This window comes from Poecile atricapillus, chromosome 1 (genome assembly GCF_030490865.1).
Source record: "Poecile atricapillus isolate bPoeAtr1 chromosome 1, bPoeAtr1.hap1, whole genome shotgun sequence".
Classification (NCBI taxonomy): Eukaryota; Metazoa; Chordata; class Aves; order Passeriformes; family Paridae; genus Poecile; species Poecile atricapillus.
The window spans coordinates 145,822,912-145,841,305 of NC_081249.1; the positions used below are offsets into that span (position 1 = coordinate 145,822,912).

The 18,394-nt window shown below is 39.8% G+C and overlaps 1 protein-coding gene and 1 long non-coding RNA gene across 4 annotated transcripts; one reads left to right on the forward strand and one right to left on the reverse strand.

Moving 5' to 3' along the window:
- Positions 1-265: 265 nt before the first annotated feature.
- DCAF4 (DDB1 and CUL4 associated factor 4) lies at positions 266-13,593 on the reverse strand. 3 transcript variants are annotated; one of them, XM_058855532.1, is made up of 14 exons: positions 13,511-13,593; positions 13,110-13,226; positions 11,976-12,073; positions 10,229-10,386; positions 8,815-8,897; positions 8,091-8,193; positions 7,158-7,301; positions 6,423-6,472; positions 5,063-5,142; positions 3,408-3,503; positions 3,198-3,295; positions 2,340-2,516; positions 1,604-1,718; positions 266-678 (listed from the first exon to the last, which is right to left on the reverse strand). In XM_058855532.1, the coding sequence occupies exons 2-14, from the start codon at positions 13,217-13,219 to the stop codon at positions 485-487; spliced, it is 1,506 nt and encodes a 501-aa protein (XP_058711515.1). In that variant the 5' UTR covers positions 13,220-13,226; positions 13,511-13,593; the 3' UTR covers positions 266-484. The 3 variants fall into 3 exon arrangements, with proteins under 3 accessions (XP_058711515.1, XP_058711524.1, XP_058711505.1); XM_058855541.1 differs by having other exon boundaries at positions 13,110-13,221; positions 13,511-13,559; XM_058855522.1 differs by lacking the exon at positions 13,511-13,593 and having other exon boundaries at positions 13,110-13,504.
- Positions 13,594-13,730: 137 nt separating this feature from the next.
- On the forward strand, positions 13,731-17,432 carry LOC131587976 (uncharacterized). The gene is made up of 3 exons (XR_009279482.1): positions 13,731-13,797; positions 15,178-15,242; positions 17,061-17,432. It is a non-coding gene; the product is annotated as an uncharacterized LOC131587976 (long non-coding RNA).
- Positions 17,433-18,394: the final 962 nt, after the last annotated feature.

Sequence of the window (18,394 nt, forward strand, 5' to 3'; positions counted from 1 at the left end):
GGCAGTTGCAGCAACCCCAACCAAAGCTACTCCAAACAAAGCCCCAGAACACTTACAGTGTTCAGCTTCTCAACATCAGCTGCTTCACTCTGCTGGGTCAGCCTACTTCTTGAGGCAGATGTGACCACAGCTAAAGGTTAGGTGACCAAACTAGGATCAAGTTAGAGCAGCCTTTTGACAGCAAATTCAGCTAGCACAACAGAGGCTCTTTAAGTTACCTGCTTGGCAGGCTTACAGCTAGATTTCAGAGAGGCTGAATCTTGCCTACGGTTCATCAGTGTTCAGCTTTTATTTCCAAGATGTCTGAGATGTATTTACACAGCAAGATTTGCTGGAGTGCTGAAGGAGGTTCACACAATTAGATGAGCAAAGCAGATGCAGCAGCAAGCACATGATGACTCAACAGCTTGGTGACTGGTGTAAAGATTCTGAAGTCACATACAGCTTGGCAGCTTTGTAGACCAGGTCTGAGGAGAATGTAACCTCAGTTATAGGAGAAGTGGTAGAGATCCTGTTTGACAGCCATGAGTAAGCCAGGAACTCCTCGGCTACCCCCAAGTCTTGAAGAAAACACCACACTAGGAATGGCATCTTTGGATGATGGGTGGGGAGAAGGGATGGTTCTAAGCAGATGAGCATCCTGGAGACTCCAAATTCTGGTATAGCAATCCTGACCAACTGGGAGGAAAGCAAAATTCAACATTACACAAGAAGGACTTTACATGTCAATAATTCAGCGAGATAATCACCACAGAAACAGAGGATCTATGGGGAAAACACCCTGAATATTTTTACACCCACAAGAGGCAAAGTGCTTACCCATACTTTACAAAACAAAAATTTTGCACTGAATACTACTAGAGTGGGAAAAATGTGCATTTCCTGTTAGGTAATTAAAGGTACAATAAATCACTATTTAGAGTGCTTTTCAATTTATCAAGCTCCTAAGCCAAAAAAGGGGAGAAAAATTAAGTCAGATTAAAAATTCTTATTATTCCACCACTTACTGACAAATCCAAGGAAAGGAGGTCACTGTCTTTACAGTGACTTTATGAAGCTTGACTACACTATAGGGGTTTTGTTTCATCTATTGCAACTTTTCCTCTCCCAACCACAAATATAATAATACAAAAATCCGAGTGTAAGTGGCAGTATTCAAAATGAATCTGAGTGGTATAGACAGTTTACAAGGAGTCAGGCCCACATACCAATGCTTCAGTTCATCACCACATTCTCCACTTAAGCACCAACTAAAGATATACAAAGTTATCACCAGGTCTCCTGTTTTCATGTTGTTTCCCTGAATTTTAAAATCAAGTGTTTTCTGCTCTACTCTTGAGACATAATGTGGAAAGGATAATGGGACTTTTGCAGGACACAGCAGATAAAGCTGTTGAGTACCTTACAGGATTGATTACAGTAGGTGTACATCCATAACATAATTTTCATAGTATATTACAGTATGTTTAAGGCTATTTTTTTTCTGAGTTTTAAAGAATCTTTACAGTTTCTAACAGCTGTACTTAAGAAACACCCCTCAGGCATAAGAAAATTACCACCAGTGATACACTATATGAAGAGAAGGAGGAAAAAGTTAACCTACCTGCTATAAGAAGTCCTTCCTTTTCATTTACATGCAGAGGGAGAAGAGCATATTCATTGTGGTGACCTTTGTACTGTTTCACACATTTTGCTGTTCTCAGGTCCCACAGTTTAATCTGCAAGTTGAAGGAATTGTTTGAGATGATATATTAAAGCAGAGAGCACCCAAAGGCTGGAGGTGTTGGAGCATGTCCAGAGGAGGGACAGGAAGATTATCAAAGGGCTAGAGGATCCATCCCGTGGAGACAGGCTGAGAATTCAGCCTGAAAAAGCAGCCTCCTCCTAAAGGAGGCTACAAGAGAGCTGGAGAGGGTCAATTTATAAGGGTATGTAGTGACAGGACAAGGGGGAATGGGTTTAAACTGAGAAGGGTAGGTTCAGATTGAATATTAGGATGCTCTTTAATGTGAAGGTGGTGAGTGACTAGAACAGGTTGCCCAGAGAAGTTGTGGATGCCCCATCTCTGGAAGTGTTCAAGGTCAGGTTGGATGAAGGTCTAGTGGAAGGTGTCCCTGCCTATGACAGGGGGCTGGAACCAGGTTATCTTTAAGTTTCCATCCAACCCAAACCATTCTGTGATAAATAATGGGCTCTGGAAGAAGACCCATAAACAGAACTACCACCCAGTTCCATACTACATACTAAGAGCAGACATCTGCCCTTGGGAGTAGGATAAGTAGCTGTAAATGCCCAGATACTAAAAGGAACAGAATATCCTAAACACAACAAAACCATACCTTTCCAGCCATATCTGCTGCCATCAGATAATGTTCAGCCTCCATAAGGTGAATAGATGTAACTGCTGAGCCATGGAAGAGACGATTTGCTTTCCAGCTCTGCCCCTTGCGGTTACGTTGGCGCACATCAATGCTGAAAATCTCACCCGAACGGCAGCCGTTGTACAGCACTGGGGTCTGGGAGAATCCCAGAGAAAGAAGCATACTGTGTAACATCTGCAAGGATCTTACAAGTTACACAGACAGTGTCTGTGTCATGCTTTTCAGCTCTACAGTGTAGTTGCCAAATTATTTTAACAGATGCATTAAGAAGCAGAATTTTAGTTACACACTGCAACGTTTTTCAGCCAATGTGTTAGTTCCATTCAAACCTCAGCTACTTACTTCAGCTGTAAAAGTTTTCCTAGGTAAGCAGGAACTCAGTCTAACATAAACAGCAAAACACGAACTGGAATTCTCATATTCTTATTTCACCATCATAATTTTTTGTGAACAAGTCCATTAGTACTTTATAGGGACTTTCTCCTTCTTGGTGGAGGCAATACACCGAGTGTTATTAGAATAAGGTTATTTGCCAAAACCAAAACAATTTTACATGTTATTACTGTGCTCTTTGTGCTTCCTTGTCTTTTAACCTCTAATCTTAACAAAAATTGCCCCTGTTGCCACAGTTTGAAATCAGATAATCTTTTTGTTGCTATTCAATTGTGTGAGAGCATGAGACCACATCAGCTTTGCTATGCAACAGCCATCCAACAGCACATCTTTATGTACAGCTTGAGGAGTCCTGCTCCAAACAGAATAAAGAGCCCATCAGTGAGGCAGTGCTCTGAAAAAATGGTGTCTGGTTCTCCCTACCTGCGTGGCAAACTGCTGTGCCAGCACATCACTGCTGGTTCCAAACGTCTGACGATGCCCTGTCACTACATTGGTCACAAGAACTCGTCGTGTCAGGCCTAAGGAAAGACAGATGATGTTGGTTTAGCTGTAATTTGTGTAGCAGATGGGAGATGAATGAAGTCTTTCCCACTGAGACACAGGGGGTTGCCAGCCTTGCAGATAGATCACCTGTGCTAAAGCAGTTGTCTGCTTGGGGATTTAGGCACCAAGCGCAGGACCAGGCAGTGGATATCTTGAAACTGCACAGCATTCCAGGTCGAGCTCCTAGAAGACAGGAGCAACACATGAAGAGTTCATAAAATGTTAGGACAGGATGATAACTCAGAAAGGTTCTTAGATTGCCACATTTATTTTAACATTTCAATCTGAAGGAGAGCAAGTGACCCAGTTTGTGTCCTTTTGCTGCTCAAGAGACAGGAAACAGAAATGGAAGTTCATGACTGTAAATGGGATGCCTACAGTCTATGTAAATAGATGATATTGAGAGACTGTTAAATTTATTCAGTAATCAGAGGGCTGACCATGGCAGGAAAGAGAACATTTGCCTTATAGCACTAAGTAAGCCATTTTTTAAAAGACGAGTGGGCTAGAAATAAAAAACATTTACTTTATAAACTACAGATTAGCCAAAGCCTAAGCTGTAAATTCTATGCCTGCTTATTTAAAAAAAAAAAAAAGATTAAGCAATAAAACCCTAGATTTGACCCTTACTCATGTAGCCCTTGCATGGAATTTATGCCAATTATCAGAATACATCCCCTTACTTCCTTCATAGCACATCATACATACATCTGTCAGGTAGCAGAGGTGACGTGGACAAGAATGGATGGATAACATAGTTTTAGATAGTGTTAAGTTCTACTTTCCTTCTGGCATCTACTGAGCAAGGCTCCCACAAACCACCTATTTAGGAGAGTGAAGGAAATCAAATTTGGAAATACCTAAACAGTCAGTATGGTATACTGGATGAAAGGACTGTGGAACTCACGGCAGCTAACTGTGGTGAAAGGCTTCAAATGTTTTAGAGAGCAGCTGGGTATGCTGGCCTAGTAGCCATCCACCCTCAGTGACTCTTTATTCAAGTTAATGCTGACTCTATGCAATTCTTTTTAATGGCTGCATATATAGTAAGACATTAAAAGTTTAAAACTAGTCCATTACTCTTATCTATCACAGATTTCCTCTGTATAAATTTAATTGATCATGTCTGAATGGAAGTCAGATTAGAGCACTTTGTGACTTGAAGAAGCATGGTTCTAACATCTATCAAGAAAGTCCAATTAATTAAGTCCTGCCCCCAGAAACACTGAGCAAAAAAGATCAGCTATAGCCAGACTTTAGATGTAGTACTCTCCCAGTCAGTCAGGTTTCCTTACAACTAACTGGGGTTGGAGCTTGTACGAGGAGCTATGGGCCGAGATATTTACCAGCTTTCCACCTCTGATTTATGCACTGAGAATATCTGAGCAGCTGTTATGAGAAGGGATTCTGCAGTGACTGGACAGTAAGGGAATGTGAGTATTTACTGTGTGCAGCTTCCGAGTATTAATTACAGGCCAAGCTAATGAAAAATCTCAAGTGTTTACTTTACAAGTGGGGTGTTCTCCTGCCAAAGTCAAGTACTGTAGCAGCTAAAAATAAGCTAGGGCTTCAAATACTGCTTTCATCATCATTTCACTTCTTAAGCTGTTTTAGTCTTACAGGAATACAACAGCCTCACCAACTACTGAAAAAGAATGCTAAAATAATATTTCGTTTGTGCTCTTTACATACCATAATGTCTACCAAAACTTGGAGACAAAAAACCAACAAAAACACCCTACCTGGGTTAGTGCTGCTGAACAATGATGCTGGAAGCAGACTGGCACAGCCTGGTGTTTCTGCAATTCCCATGAGACACAGCTTGCTGAAGTGAGTTAAGGAAAACTGATTTCTCCCTAGAATGGAACAAGGCTGCCTAATATTTATAAATGGGAAAAGCAAGATGCCCTGACACAGCTACAGCTCACAACACTTTTCCTTGAGACCTCTGATGTGCTTTACAGTTTACAACTAAGCTGTGACACTTCATTTCTTTCATAAGAACGAGCTAGAATGATTTCAAATTCTTGCTTGTATATTTTCACTACCAGAAAAAGAAGAGAATACTATTGTATCTTACTAGTGATAGGAAAAAGAAAATAATAAGCATGGCCTACATAGATCATTCTTCTCACTTTCTCATGTTGGTGACACTGCATTATTATAGATCTGTTTTTCATGGAGATATATTGGAAAAATGGAAGGCAAGGAAAAGTCACTTTACATTACATTTAAATATTTTATGAAGACTATACCAGGTAAAAATAGAATTTGAAAGCTCCATTTCAGCTTCAGTGGGGTAACTTTAACTTTATCTCTAACTCCACTAGGGGAAAGCATGAACCCACCAAACCAAGCAACCCAGCTGTGTGCTTGCCTGATGAGCTCCTGCCCCTGATGGGTTGGTCTGGAATTGCCTGGCTTTTCACACAAGCCATTCCATACTTTTCTATGTCATTTCTTTTGGCACTTTAATAGGACACCTGTTGTCTGCCATCTCCTATGTTAAAATTCAATTTTTTTCCCCCTACTCTTTTGGGCTCCACACTGTTCATTATTACCGCTTCCTCTACCATATCATCAACTTTCCTCTTCTTTTGAGTCAGACCTGCAGAACATGCTCTGAAAGTTGTAGGTGATGTTACTGAATTGCTCCCATTCTCCTCTCACACCAGTCAATATGGGCATGAGTAATGGGCAATTACACACAAACAAACCATCCCATTTTCAAAGAGGTTCACTTCAGAAAAAACTTGTTTGCCTTAACTCTCTGCTCCTGTTCTTTTGCCTCAGCCAATTTCTAAACATTAGATCATTTTGGATATGGCATTTACATACACTATTAATGAAGTGGGAATTCTCCACAGCAGAAAACATGGTTTTTCGTTTACTATTAACATGGGAACAATTATATCTATAACAACTGTACATCTGCCTCAGTAATTCCTGCATATTTAGATTTTCATTACTTCCACTGTTTTCCAGAAAACTTATCTTCTGGGGGAACTACAGGAGAGCTATTCCTTGAAGTTAGTTTTTCTGTGAAGCATGATGCAGACTCGTGAAACCTGAATGACAAGTTTGCTTTTTTTTAAAGGATATAAAACATGAGAATCTGGATGAGTCAGTGATGCCCAGCACACAGAGTTCACCTTCAGAGATAAGAAGACATACTATTTTTGTGATCTGTTACTCAATTAATGAAATGTTATTTCCATGCAAAAATGACATAAAATTAGGCACTGGGCACAACTCCTCAGCCCACTAAATAACTCAGTAATGGGGCATAAGCATTTCAGCGTCATACTCAGAACAGCATTGAGAAGTCAGACCAAACACAAACTAAGGCAGCAAGCACATCCCATTATTCAAGGGACCATCCCTGAAAGAATCTGAGCATGAAGGGATCATGAAAACCTGTTTTAAATATGCCTCATATTTAAGAGGATAAACACAACTTGAGGGTAAGCTTTAAGGATAAACATAGTTTCCCAAAATTATTTTTAAGAAGCATGCAAATCTTGGTAGGGTTGGTAGCCAAAGATCAGTTTTGCCAGCTACAGTCCAAGTCTAAAGTAATCACTATCCTTGGAAGCTGGTAGTTCTATGTAGTCTTCCATTCCAATTGTAGTATAACATTCCTGATAACTATCACTGTTACTAAGCACTTTCTCAATAGGTTTGTTGTGGTTCTCTGTTTACCCAAGCTTCACATTTCTAGGTTCTTCCATTCTCTTCTCCCAGCCCCTTCCCAACCCCTCATGGCACTCCCACCTGAGCCTCCTAAGAACAGCGTTCTGAGAATGCAACCACCAAAGGAGGAACAGAAAATAATACTTTGCGGTTTGTGAAGTAGAGGTTGTCATACATCTCCACACTGAGAGACTCCTTCCCCAAACCACTGAGATTGATGATACCATATTTACATCCTCCATGCTCTACATCGTTCACAGTGAATATTCGTTCACAAGCAACATCTGCCTGTAAAATAAAAGCTTACCAGTCACACTTACTGGAAACTTACAGGAAAAACAGCTTGAAGGAGTTGCATTAGGTCTAGAATGAAACAATACATTAATTCTGATCCCTTTAACACCACCTGCTTTCCATTCACCTCTAAAATCCAATTCCTTTAAAATGCATGCACAGAAAAAACAGGGATAAGAAAAGGATTCAGTCATTGGCTAACTAAATGATCTTTCCAATGTTAACAATTCTATACATTTTCACTGTTTCTGAGTCCCTTCTGGCTTCAGCTGTCTATGCAGTGCTCTGTTTACAAGGCCAGGAGCTGGTCCTGGAGAGCTTCCTATATAGTCTATGAAAGATCATGAAATATAAAGTGATTACTGATGTTTACTTAGAATCTCTGAACCACAGGCTTTGCCACTCCCAAAATGCTCCTTTTTCATTTTTTATTTCTTTCTCTTGATCTTCTCCACTCCTCCTCCCAGTCCCACAATAATGACCCACTCAACTCCTATTTCCTTCCAAAAGAACATGTGAAAAAAAAGAAAAAAAACCCAAAACAACAATCCAACAAAAGATGTTTTCATATCCAATCTTTTTTACAATTTTCCTTTGTAAGAAAGGAACAGCCTCTCCCTACCTGTTTAAAGATACTAAGCACAGATTTTAAGAACTGACAAAGCAGGAATAACACATCTTTAAAAGCTACGTTTGACCTGTGTGATTTGGTTATAAGAGCCTGAATTTTCACTGAAGATGGGCTCTCTTTATCTTAAAGACTTATCATTTCTCATAACATACCACAATGATTTTAAAATTGTTGGTTCCAGCAACTGAGGAATCCAGACTGTGAATTTCTATCTTCCTCCTCTGCATGCAGTTCACTTTTAGTTCATGGACTAGCCTGTAAAACCAGGTAGGAGGGTGAGGGGGTTGAAGAGAGGAGAATTCAGGTAAGCCTAAATTTAATGCATATGAAAAGAATTCTGGCCAGGATATAGAACTGCTTCTCAATCACTGAAGAGAAAATACCTGAATAACTAGCATGCTGAAATTTAACTTGCATAACCCATGAACATGAGCATCTTCCACATTCTTGGAATTTCATCCCACTATTTTTAACCCCAGCACATCTTTAGTATCCAGAACAGCAACACAGCAAGTCACTAACTTAACTTGCCTTCTGCTGTTCTAATGGGGGGCAAGGGAATGGTTATGTCCATTGAAAGGCACTTATCCTAAAAAAGCTGTGCTATACTCATAAAGTAAAATGTGGCAAAACAGCATATCCATATACATACATAAAATGAACTTTTTTTGAAGTAAAATTGGGAAACAACTTCCTCATTTGAATTCTCATTATTTTAATAATCTGACTATAACAGAAGATAACATTTTTTTCTGACTTCAAGTAATATGTTCCTCCTCATCCCAATGGAACACTAAGAAATGCAAGAAAACTTGACTGAAACAGTTGCACCTACAGCAGAACTTGGCACTGCAAAGAGAAATCAAATGATTATACCTGCAATAACTTGTGGAGCTGAGCAAACCCAACTGCCTCTTCTGTAACAGCACAGATGAGTTCAGTCCAGCCCTTGTTGTCTTCTGGAAGAGTAACATGGAATTGTACTCACTTCTTTACTTGGTTAAGATTCAAACACAGCTGTGAGTCTTTGACATTTGGGATGTTTAGGTAACTTTTTCCTCTAGCCTACACACATTAAAGCTTTCAAAACATATAAAACACATTCCAACACCATCTCCCTGATCTACTACAGTAAATAGATAAGAATATAGTCCTGTGAGATGTGGAGTGCTTCTGTAAATACAGAAGCTGGAGGAAAAATATGAAACCCCAACAACCATTGTTTTCACCCTACATAATCAGCAGTACCACCTGGATGTGTAAAGTCACGTTCTGATTTCATTACAACACTTCAGATTCTTCTTAGACAGAAAAATCTTCTACCACAACAAGACTGATATTAAACACGCAATCTTAGTGTTCTACTAAGCTGCATTTCCATTCCATTTCCATTCCCTCCACAGTACTGGGGTTGGAACTAGATCTTTAAGGGCCTTTCCAACCCAAGTCATTCTGTGATTCCATTCCATGATTCACAAACTTTTTAGAATTTAATGCAAACACCTTCTGAGGAGACATGGGGATATAGTATTTAGCAGAATTATGGAGTAAGAAATCTTTTTGATAATGCTCAGACAAACCAAGAGTTTTGAGAGTCAAAACGTTCTTTACACTGAAGACTTTAGAGCTGGTTGGATAACTTTATTGCTTAAGAAAAAGAACACTGTTCACTTTTCCCAAATTACAGCATATAACCTTAGCTGTTATTTGTAAAGTTATGACATGTTTTTCAGGTAATGAAAAAGCATCCTTGTTAGATATCTTACCCACATTACAAAAAAGCAGCATCAGCATTAATTTTACTGTAACACTTTATGAAAAAAAGCACAGATTTTACAGACATAAGCATAAGACCTACCTTGATTTTTAGCTGTCAAAAAAAGTTCTTCAAGAAAAACGTGTTCCCACCCACTATGATTAGTATTGTTTCTTCAAGGTCCAGAATATAATAAATAAATTTATTAAAAATGCAAAAAAAAACTTTAAATCAAGACACCACTTTGCCAGCTCAAGGCAGGAATTTGAAACCTGGCATCCAATATCCTGACTCAAGTGTAACTGTTGGACAACTGCAATTTTGAGCACATTTCTTATAATAAGCACAAATCTTTATAGATTTTTTTTTTGTTTGTTTGTAATGACTTGACTTCATTCCTGTGTGAAACAACCAAACAAAAGGCTTCAAGAACTATTCTAAGCAGAAAAAGAAATTGAATTGTCAGAACTTGAAGATTTTAGTGTATAACCTGTCCTGGGCCAAAGTACAATTGCAATCTTTTTCAAAACATACCTGATTCTGTCTTTCTTCCTCTTCTAAGAGTCTCAGTCTTTTGCACTCCATTGCCTTGTGCTGAATGCTGTCCTTGGTGAGTGGGTTGTGGTTATTATGTCCAGGCAGTAGGCGAAAATAGCGGTTCTTTTCTGGGTCATAATAAAATCCTGGAAGTTCTTCAGGGTGGGAAGACATGAAGGAGAAAAAGTGGCAAAATCAGATGGATAACTAAGTTTGTTTATTGCTCTTTGATATTTCATATCTTCATGTGAATGTCAGAGTTGCGAGACCCAAAGCTCTAGCTCCCAACAAGTCCCAAGCATGATACACAGGCTAAGAACAGATGAGCCACTTACAGGAGAAAAAAAGAGGTTATTTATAGTGTTCAACTGCGCTGTTCTTACACAGGTACAGAAAGGACGTCACCACTGACCAAGAGGAAATTCAGACCAATCAGAAAAGCACAAAAGAAAGGTTTTGTTGCAGAACAAAAAGGGTCTTTCTTCATAAATAAATCATGAGGGGACATTCTTATTTAAAAGACTTGGTAGGACAGCAAAAAAAACTGGCAGTGAGGTATCAAATAAACCCAAATAAAGTGATTCACTTCCCAGAACTAGACACTTTTTCTTCAGCACATAGGAAAGATTTAGATAAAATCAAGAGTACCTTTGGCTCCTTCCAAAGATAAATTGGGATGAGAAACACTCATTTAGTGCTTCACTGTCTGTGTGAATGCAGAGACAGACAAGTAAAATACTTTGATAGATTTAAAATACTTTGACAGATTGTCTCAGGACAAATTTATGCAGAGGCAATTGTTAACACTTCATTTCAAGAGTTTTTATTCAAAACTTTATTTACTACCAGAAATTTCATTTTAAATATCCTCTTTTTGCAGCTCCCTGTCTGCCTCTTCTAGGTTTCAGACTAGCCACAAGTGACCAAGCCTTTTTCAGGTCAGCAAAAATAAAAAGTTAGTCAATGAATCAGTAAAGTTTATAAAAACACACTACATGTAGTAGTTACACAGTAATTACACAGGAATTAATGTCTTGCAGGATGCATCTCCTAGCATGCTCACAACACAAAACGATGATATATAAAAACAATCTCTTTAAGCTCAGTGTTGTTTCAGGACTCTGTTGTTGTACAGACATGTAAGTTCCCACTGGCTTAGTTTTTGCTAGCATTGTTTAATGAGTCAGGAAAACAGAATATAAACAGGACATCTTTCTCAAAAGCACTGCTATTTCATCATTTGTTTTAAATGAACAAGTATTTAGCCAGAGTGTATTTATTACAAACTACAAAGTACACTGAAGGCATAAAGATAGACACATCACACAAGAGACACACCACAAAGTGGTGGATTGTTGCACTTTTCAAAAGACTGAGTAACTGAACACAAGCTGTAATTTTTTATAGGCTCTCTTGTTTTATTTGATTCCTTAGTTGTTAATTTTCTTCCTAAAGCAGTATTTCTGGAGGGAGAAACAGAATTGCATTTTTTCAGTTTATATCAGCTTGGCTAAGCACGCAAGTTTTCAAACATGAGAAGCACTTGTGGGCCTGAAAGTGATTTGGCTCTGTTCTCTCTATCTTTACTTAGTACATCTTTTTGTATGACCTGATGTTACTTCTCTCCACTAACTTTACTTTGTATTTTTCCTGTCACACCAGATTATTAATGCAGCTACTACTACTTTTTCCATATAATGAGCATATAGGAACTGACTTTTGACCTATGAACACCATCTCTTACCTGGTGCTACAGAGTTCTGTGTTGAACTGGATGAAGAAGGATCTTCATTGCTGCTGGGACCTGCATTCACTGGGGTCTGTTGTTCTTCTTGTTCCAGACTAAAAAAATAGCATTGCCTTCAAGATAGGCTCACAATTGCCCCACACATCTTTCCCACAAATAATCTAGAAAGCAGATTGTTAGCGACATCAATGGAGTACCATTCTGCAGTGCTCTGACAGCACACTCTGCATATCACCATACATTAAACGATGAAAATCAAGCAGTGAAAAACATTCAGCTTAAAAATTTCACAAGAACATTAGTGATATAACATCCTAAAAGCCTTAAATTATTTGCTAATACATTAGAGGTGGCTGTTGATTCTCCAAGTGCCTTTAACTTTTTTTAGCAAAAGATTAACTGGGCAATTGTACATCAAACAAACAGCTCTGAAAGTACTACGTCTTCACAGCACAGCATTAAGAGACAGTGCAGGTAAAACAATGATGACAGGTCAAAAATATTTTGCCATTCTCTCCGTAACAAGAATTTCACTGATGAGGTTTAGAAACATTTAAAAAAAACAAAAGTTTAATGAGAAAGCAACCATAAAAACAGCTCAAACACAGGCAAGAGTAAGTTCTAAAATGTCAAACACGCTTTCCTGAACAGATCAGTTTTCAAGGCAGGGGATTATTCCTGAAACCTTGTTTCATTTTCCTGATCTGCTACATGTGGTGTTATTACTACATTACTTACTATGTTTACAAACATTCAGTAAAGATCCAGACTTTACACCAATAGACTCAGAGGCTTAAAATAAATAGGCAGGTAGAATGAAGTAATTATATTTTTCTTCCCTGAACTATCTTTGCATATTGATGAAGGGTTTATGGACAATAATGCACAGCTAAAAGGACTGGCTCATGGAACTGCATCTCAGTTTAAAATCAGTGTACAGTTGTGAACACAAAATAAACTTCCAGAAATCAGTACAATCCCACTCCCAGTAGGGATGACAGATATACCAGAAGTACTGTCTGCTAGATCTTCAGATGGCAACCCCTCAATTCTAAAAAGTCACCGTCCTGCACATTTAATTAGGCATAAGAAGGGCTTAGCCCATGCTAAGCACAAGCTGTCTGTACTTGCCTTTGGGCGCGGTTGTTGTGACTGGGTCTTCTGTGCCGATGGGGGTGGAGGCTGCACTTGTGACTGTTCCATCCACGCCTCTCCTTGCCTCGACCGTAGTTTCTCCGCATTTCTACTCTTAAAGCAAACATACACACATACCTCACCCCTGCTTGCCTGGAACGGCTCAGCACACAAGTCAAGTCTCTTAATGCGGCCTCTTTTCAAACAGCTTCAACCCGTAACGACCAGGCCCGCCGGCCACCCGGAGCACAGCCGCTCCCTATGCCTGTCGACTTCTCCGCTAGTCCCGGACCAGCTCCGCGGCTCGCTCCGCAGCGCTGAAGCCAAAACGCCGGAGGAAGAAAGGCAGAAATGACCGACCATGCCCCGCCACCTCCCTGGGCCCGCCCGTCCCTCACCGCGCTGGGCCCGCGCCAGCCCCGCCGCGTCCCCGCTGCCTCCAGCGCCCCGCCCACAACTCCAAGGGCGCCTCTCATTGGTGCTCAGCCGCCCCGCCCCGTGACTGACAGCTTGTTCGTCCAACCGCAGGAGGCCGAGCCGGCGCGTGCGCCGGACGGGGGCGGGGCCGGGCTGAGGGCGGGCGATGGCGCGGGGTGCGGCGCTGGGGGCGTGGAGGCTGTGGGTGAATGAGGGGCTCTTAGCGCGGCAGGGGAGCAGCGCGGGGCGGAAGGGGTTGCTTAGCACGGTAGGGAAGCAATGCAGGGCAGAGGCAGCCTCGGGTTTGCTGGGAGGTGGCGTGCTTGGAGGAGATACCGAAAGGGTATCTCCGGTCCTTTATGTCGCTGGCTCCCTCAAAGCCATCCTTCGGCTGTGGGCAGAAACTGTTACAACTGGTCTGAATTTATCAGGGATTCAGAAAAGATAATGCCTTGAAAGTGGCTCTCCCCGCTGAGGCTTCTTGGTGCTTATTTTTTTCTTATTTTGTGCCTTCTACTGGTGGGCAGTATTGAGGCACAAGGAGGGCGGAAAAGCTCGGGCTGCAGCAGTCAGTGATAGCTCCGCGGTTGCTTCGAGCACCAAGAGGGGTGTGGTGGTAGCTACCATCGCCTTGCAGTCTCAGTAATAAACTCCTTTTCTTCTTAATCGTTTAGAGGTGTCCTTAAGCACTTTTTGTAAAGTGACATTCCCCTTCCTGCTCGTTTAGCACCTAGGACCTTAAAAAAAGTTATAACCAGAATTGTAAAAAAGTTTGTTCATTTAATGAATTATTAAGGTTAGAACAAACAAAAGCGATACTTAAATAAATTATGGAAAATTAGACGTTTAGCCTTTTTGCTTCCAAAAAGATGAAAGGTTTTTTTGGTTGCTTTAACAAATAAGAAATGCCAGTACTGGGAAAGTAGGCAATGGGTTTTTGCTGCTTTCAATGTTTAGACTTTACACAAGTTTGTTCTCTTACTTGACAGGAAGGTAATTTTTGGGAGATAGTATTTTATGTTTCTCACTTGCATGATCTGTGTTTTAAGTTCAAAATGCATGGAGTTAAAATAGCCTTGGAAAATATTCACTTAAGGATACAAATAGCTGGAGAAATCACCCATGGCTTGCATATAGTTTGTGAACTCTATGTCTTTACAAGGCAGAGCACCAGCATGGTCTAATTCTAAGGCATGTTTTGTTGTTTTGTCACAGTGGTTTAGTGATAGTAATCTTTAGTTTTCACCAGATAACTTTGAATTTTAATACAGTAACAGGAGAAAAGTGCCTACAGAAAGTGAGCTGTTGCTGAAACTCACTGGTGTTGACTGGATTCAAAGTGATGGTTTATATGGTGTTGGTACTTGATCTGTATGTAAATTTGATTTAAAACCTATGCACAGGGTTCTAGGGAGTGTTTTTTTCATGCTATTTGCTGGCTTGTGGGTAATATTCCAGAATGCCTAATGTTTTGTAAGTACTGTTGTACTCTGCTTTGTTCATTGTTTAATTTCTGGTGCCCAGTGAGCAATTTTCCAGGTCTGTGACCAATATATGCTGCTTATAAGCTGAGGGATTCCTGTCACTGAAATAGTTCTCATTAGGGAAGAAGTGTGTTAAATGATTTGTTTTCTCATTTATGTTGCAGGTACTTACTATGAAACTTAATAAAGAATAGACTGGAAGATATTTCAGAGATTACTGGTTTTCCACGTATGCATTGAAATAAAATATAGAAATATATAAATAAGATGCACACATCCACCCATACATTGTTCCTTAGCAATAGTTTGTCTAACATCTTCTTAAAGCCTTTGTTGCTTTATTCTGATTATTTTATTTTAGTATTTATTATTATATCTCACTGACAGGTTAGCTGATGTGTTACCTTGTTGCTTATTGCTGCAATTTAAAAACATTACTGCTATTCTTTCTTCCTTCTGTGAATGTAGGAAACAATTTGTTACTTTGCTCTCTGCAGCTGGGTTCCATATTTGATATGTGAAATAGCTGTCCCTTTTGAATAATTTTCTATAGATTGGAGACTGCCTCAGGAATACCATTCCACTAGGATATTATGGATGACAACTTTTAGCTTTGATGATTCTTACTTCCTTTTCTGGACCCCTTTCATGGAGAACAGATCTGTCCTTGAAGTGTGTTCCTAAATCCTGGATATATATACCACTACTCAGCTGAGCCTTCCTAGTGCAGAGTTTGTTTTGCAGGCTGTACTCAGGTTGGAGTTGTGGGATGTCCTGCAGCTGTGCAGCACTGCCATCTTCCATGATGCTTATGGCTCCAAGTGAGAGTGTTTGAGAACTCCTTTTGTGACCAGTTGTTTCTACTCCGGGTTTGTGGAATTGGCTGTGCTTGTGCTGGTAACAATTGAGTGCTGATCATCTCAGGCTGGTTCATGAACTGGCCCAGGCCATCCTGCCCTGTGGGATGCACTCTGCCACTGTGTCCACCTTGCCTGTTTTTCTACTTTCTTGACATGAGGGACTGGGTTTATACCTCTATAGTTGATTAAATATATATGTTCAGATTATGCTTATTTAGTTGATTGAAATGTATTTGTAAATTATGTTAAAACATTCTGTAAAGACCAAATTTTATGAATAACATTAGACTTTAAGGTTTGAATGTAGGCTTAGAATTACTACAGTTTAATCAGTTGCCTTTCAGATGAACTGCAGGGTCTGAGCCTGTGTTCATTCTTAGTAGTTACATTTCAAAATTAAAATTAGTTTGTCTAAACCCTTCTTTTGCTGAGGCTTAAGCTGTGTATGCTTAAGCATATGTTTCATGCTTTCTGGGGGCTAAACCTGTGTTCTGCCTGTTAAAGCTCAGCTTACAAAAGACAAGTCTTTAAGCTTTGGTAAGTGGGAAGGATACCTGGGCCCATGGATTACCTAGAGTTTTATGCATAGTAATCAAAAGTAGGATTTTTTCTAAAAATTGTGTTTGTTCTAACACTGATGAAATCAAAGCAATTTCAGAGTCTGTGTAACTTTGTTCTTACACTGCATTATGAGCTGCAGCAGTCCTGCAGTAATAGTGTCAAAGCTCTTGTGAAAGTTGCTGTTTGCCATTTCATCTTGGTTTTCAGAATGCCCTGCTGTCCCACAGGCTCTGCTGTTAAAACAGAAAATAACTTTTGGATTCTTTGGCATTAGGTCATAAAATTGGTTAGATTGGAAAAGACCTTTAAAGATGGTTGAGTCCAACCATTAACCAAACATTGCCAAGTCTACCACTAAACCACGTCCCTGAGTGCCATATCTACACATATTTTAAATATCTCCAGGAATGATGATTCCACTGCTTTTTTGGGCAGTTTGTCCTAATGCTTGACAAGCCTTTTGGTGGATATTAGGAAAAGTTTCTTCAATCTAAACACAGGAACAAATTGCTGTAGAACATAAGGAATTAAGGTGATGAGTTGTCACAATTGAGTTTGTATAAAGATCAATAACATCCTGCGTTTATTCTGTATGTGTGTGTGTTTCGCTTTTTTATTCTGTCTAGTTTAAATCTCAAGCTCCCAAAGCGGTCCTGATGGTCTCGGAGAGGTGCAGCTCGTCTGGAGGGTCTGCTGGCTGTTCTAAGGACGGGAGCGAATCGGAGCTGACCCAGGAGAGGGCAGCAGTGCACTTGCGCAAAACACTGTCTTGGGTCTTCTGTACCAAGTATTGAATCCCTATAAAAATCGATTTTAAAAGCAGAAATGAACCAATGAATCTCTTTGTAAAAGTGTATTTATTTGTATTTATAGTCCTAAAGTCCAGGGACACTGATGCTGCGTATTTTAGCCAGACTTTCCCTCCAAGTAAGAAGGTGAAGCTTCTTTCTCTTGGTATCAGCTTTGTCTACCTTGCAGGTCAGAGGCAATAAAAAACATGCCCATGAGATATGTATCAGTTCTTAGTATTTATATATATGTATGTCTTTTTAGTATAAAATATATATTGTTTTTAAATAGATAAAATATATGTGATATAAATTCAAATTGTGCTCTGACACTACATCTGAAGACTCTTCCAATCTTTGGGAGTGAAACACATGCTGGTCAGACCTTGCCTTCTTTTAAATGCTTTTCTAAATAGAAATGCTTAGACATAATTTACTGGATAGACTGATGAATAATGCATTAATCTTATGGGTCTAAAATAATAATTTGTATGTGAAACTTATCAGAAGTAAGTTGCATTTAAAAATTACTTAGGTGCTTAGGAAGGTGTCACTAAAAGTAATACAAATATTTAGGTTACACTTTTGCTGGCACTTTATGGAGGGACGTTGACTTCTGATTATAATCAGAAGATGGACTGCAGAGCATGCAGGCATTAGTGGGTGCCAACAATACATGTGGTTCTGTGTATTGTTAGAAATGTCTGGTGTATTGGTAGCTGTGGTGTTACAGGTCTCTTAAGATAGGCTGGCACATTCCAAGAGGTGATGTCTGTAACAGCCCATCTGAGACCTTCTGTTTGCTATGGTCTGTCCTCTCCCATGGGAGACATGGGCTGGGCTGTTTGCCACCTCAGCGACTGCATGTTGCTTCCTGTGACTGCAGCAGCTCAGTGCAGAGCAGTTTGCTGCTGCAACCACTTGGAGCCAACTAGAAGAAACAAAACAACTAAAATCCCCAAAACACAACAATAACAAAACTAAAAATCCAAACCTGAATTGTGTTAGACATCAAGGGAACAGTTGAAGAGAGACTCCTGATCTATGTAGCAGCAACTTAGAGCAGAATGACAAGTCTGGTGGCTGCTATTGCCAGTTTAGTAGAGAAATACAGGTGTTTATCACACATGACTGTTTCCTGGTATAGCTTCTACAATTCTAGTGGGTTCTAG

Excerpts from the sequence above, each read along its gene's own strand:
- DCAF4 (XM_058855522.1), bottom strand. The coding sequence starts at position 13,240 with ATGTTTGCTTTAAGAGTAGAAATGCGGAGAAACTACGGTCGAGGCAAG. Across the intron at positions 10,387-11,975 it reads ACAGAACTCTGTAGCACCAG|AACTTCCAGGATTTTATTAT; the intron begins GTAAGAGATGGT and ends CCCACCCTGAAG. Across the intron at positions 7,302-8,090 it reads ACAATTTTAAAATCATTGTG|GCAGATGTTGCTTGTGAACG; the intron begins GTATGTTATGAG and ends TTTATTTTACAG.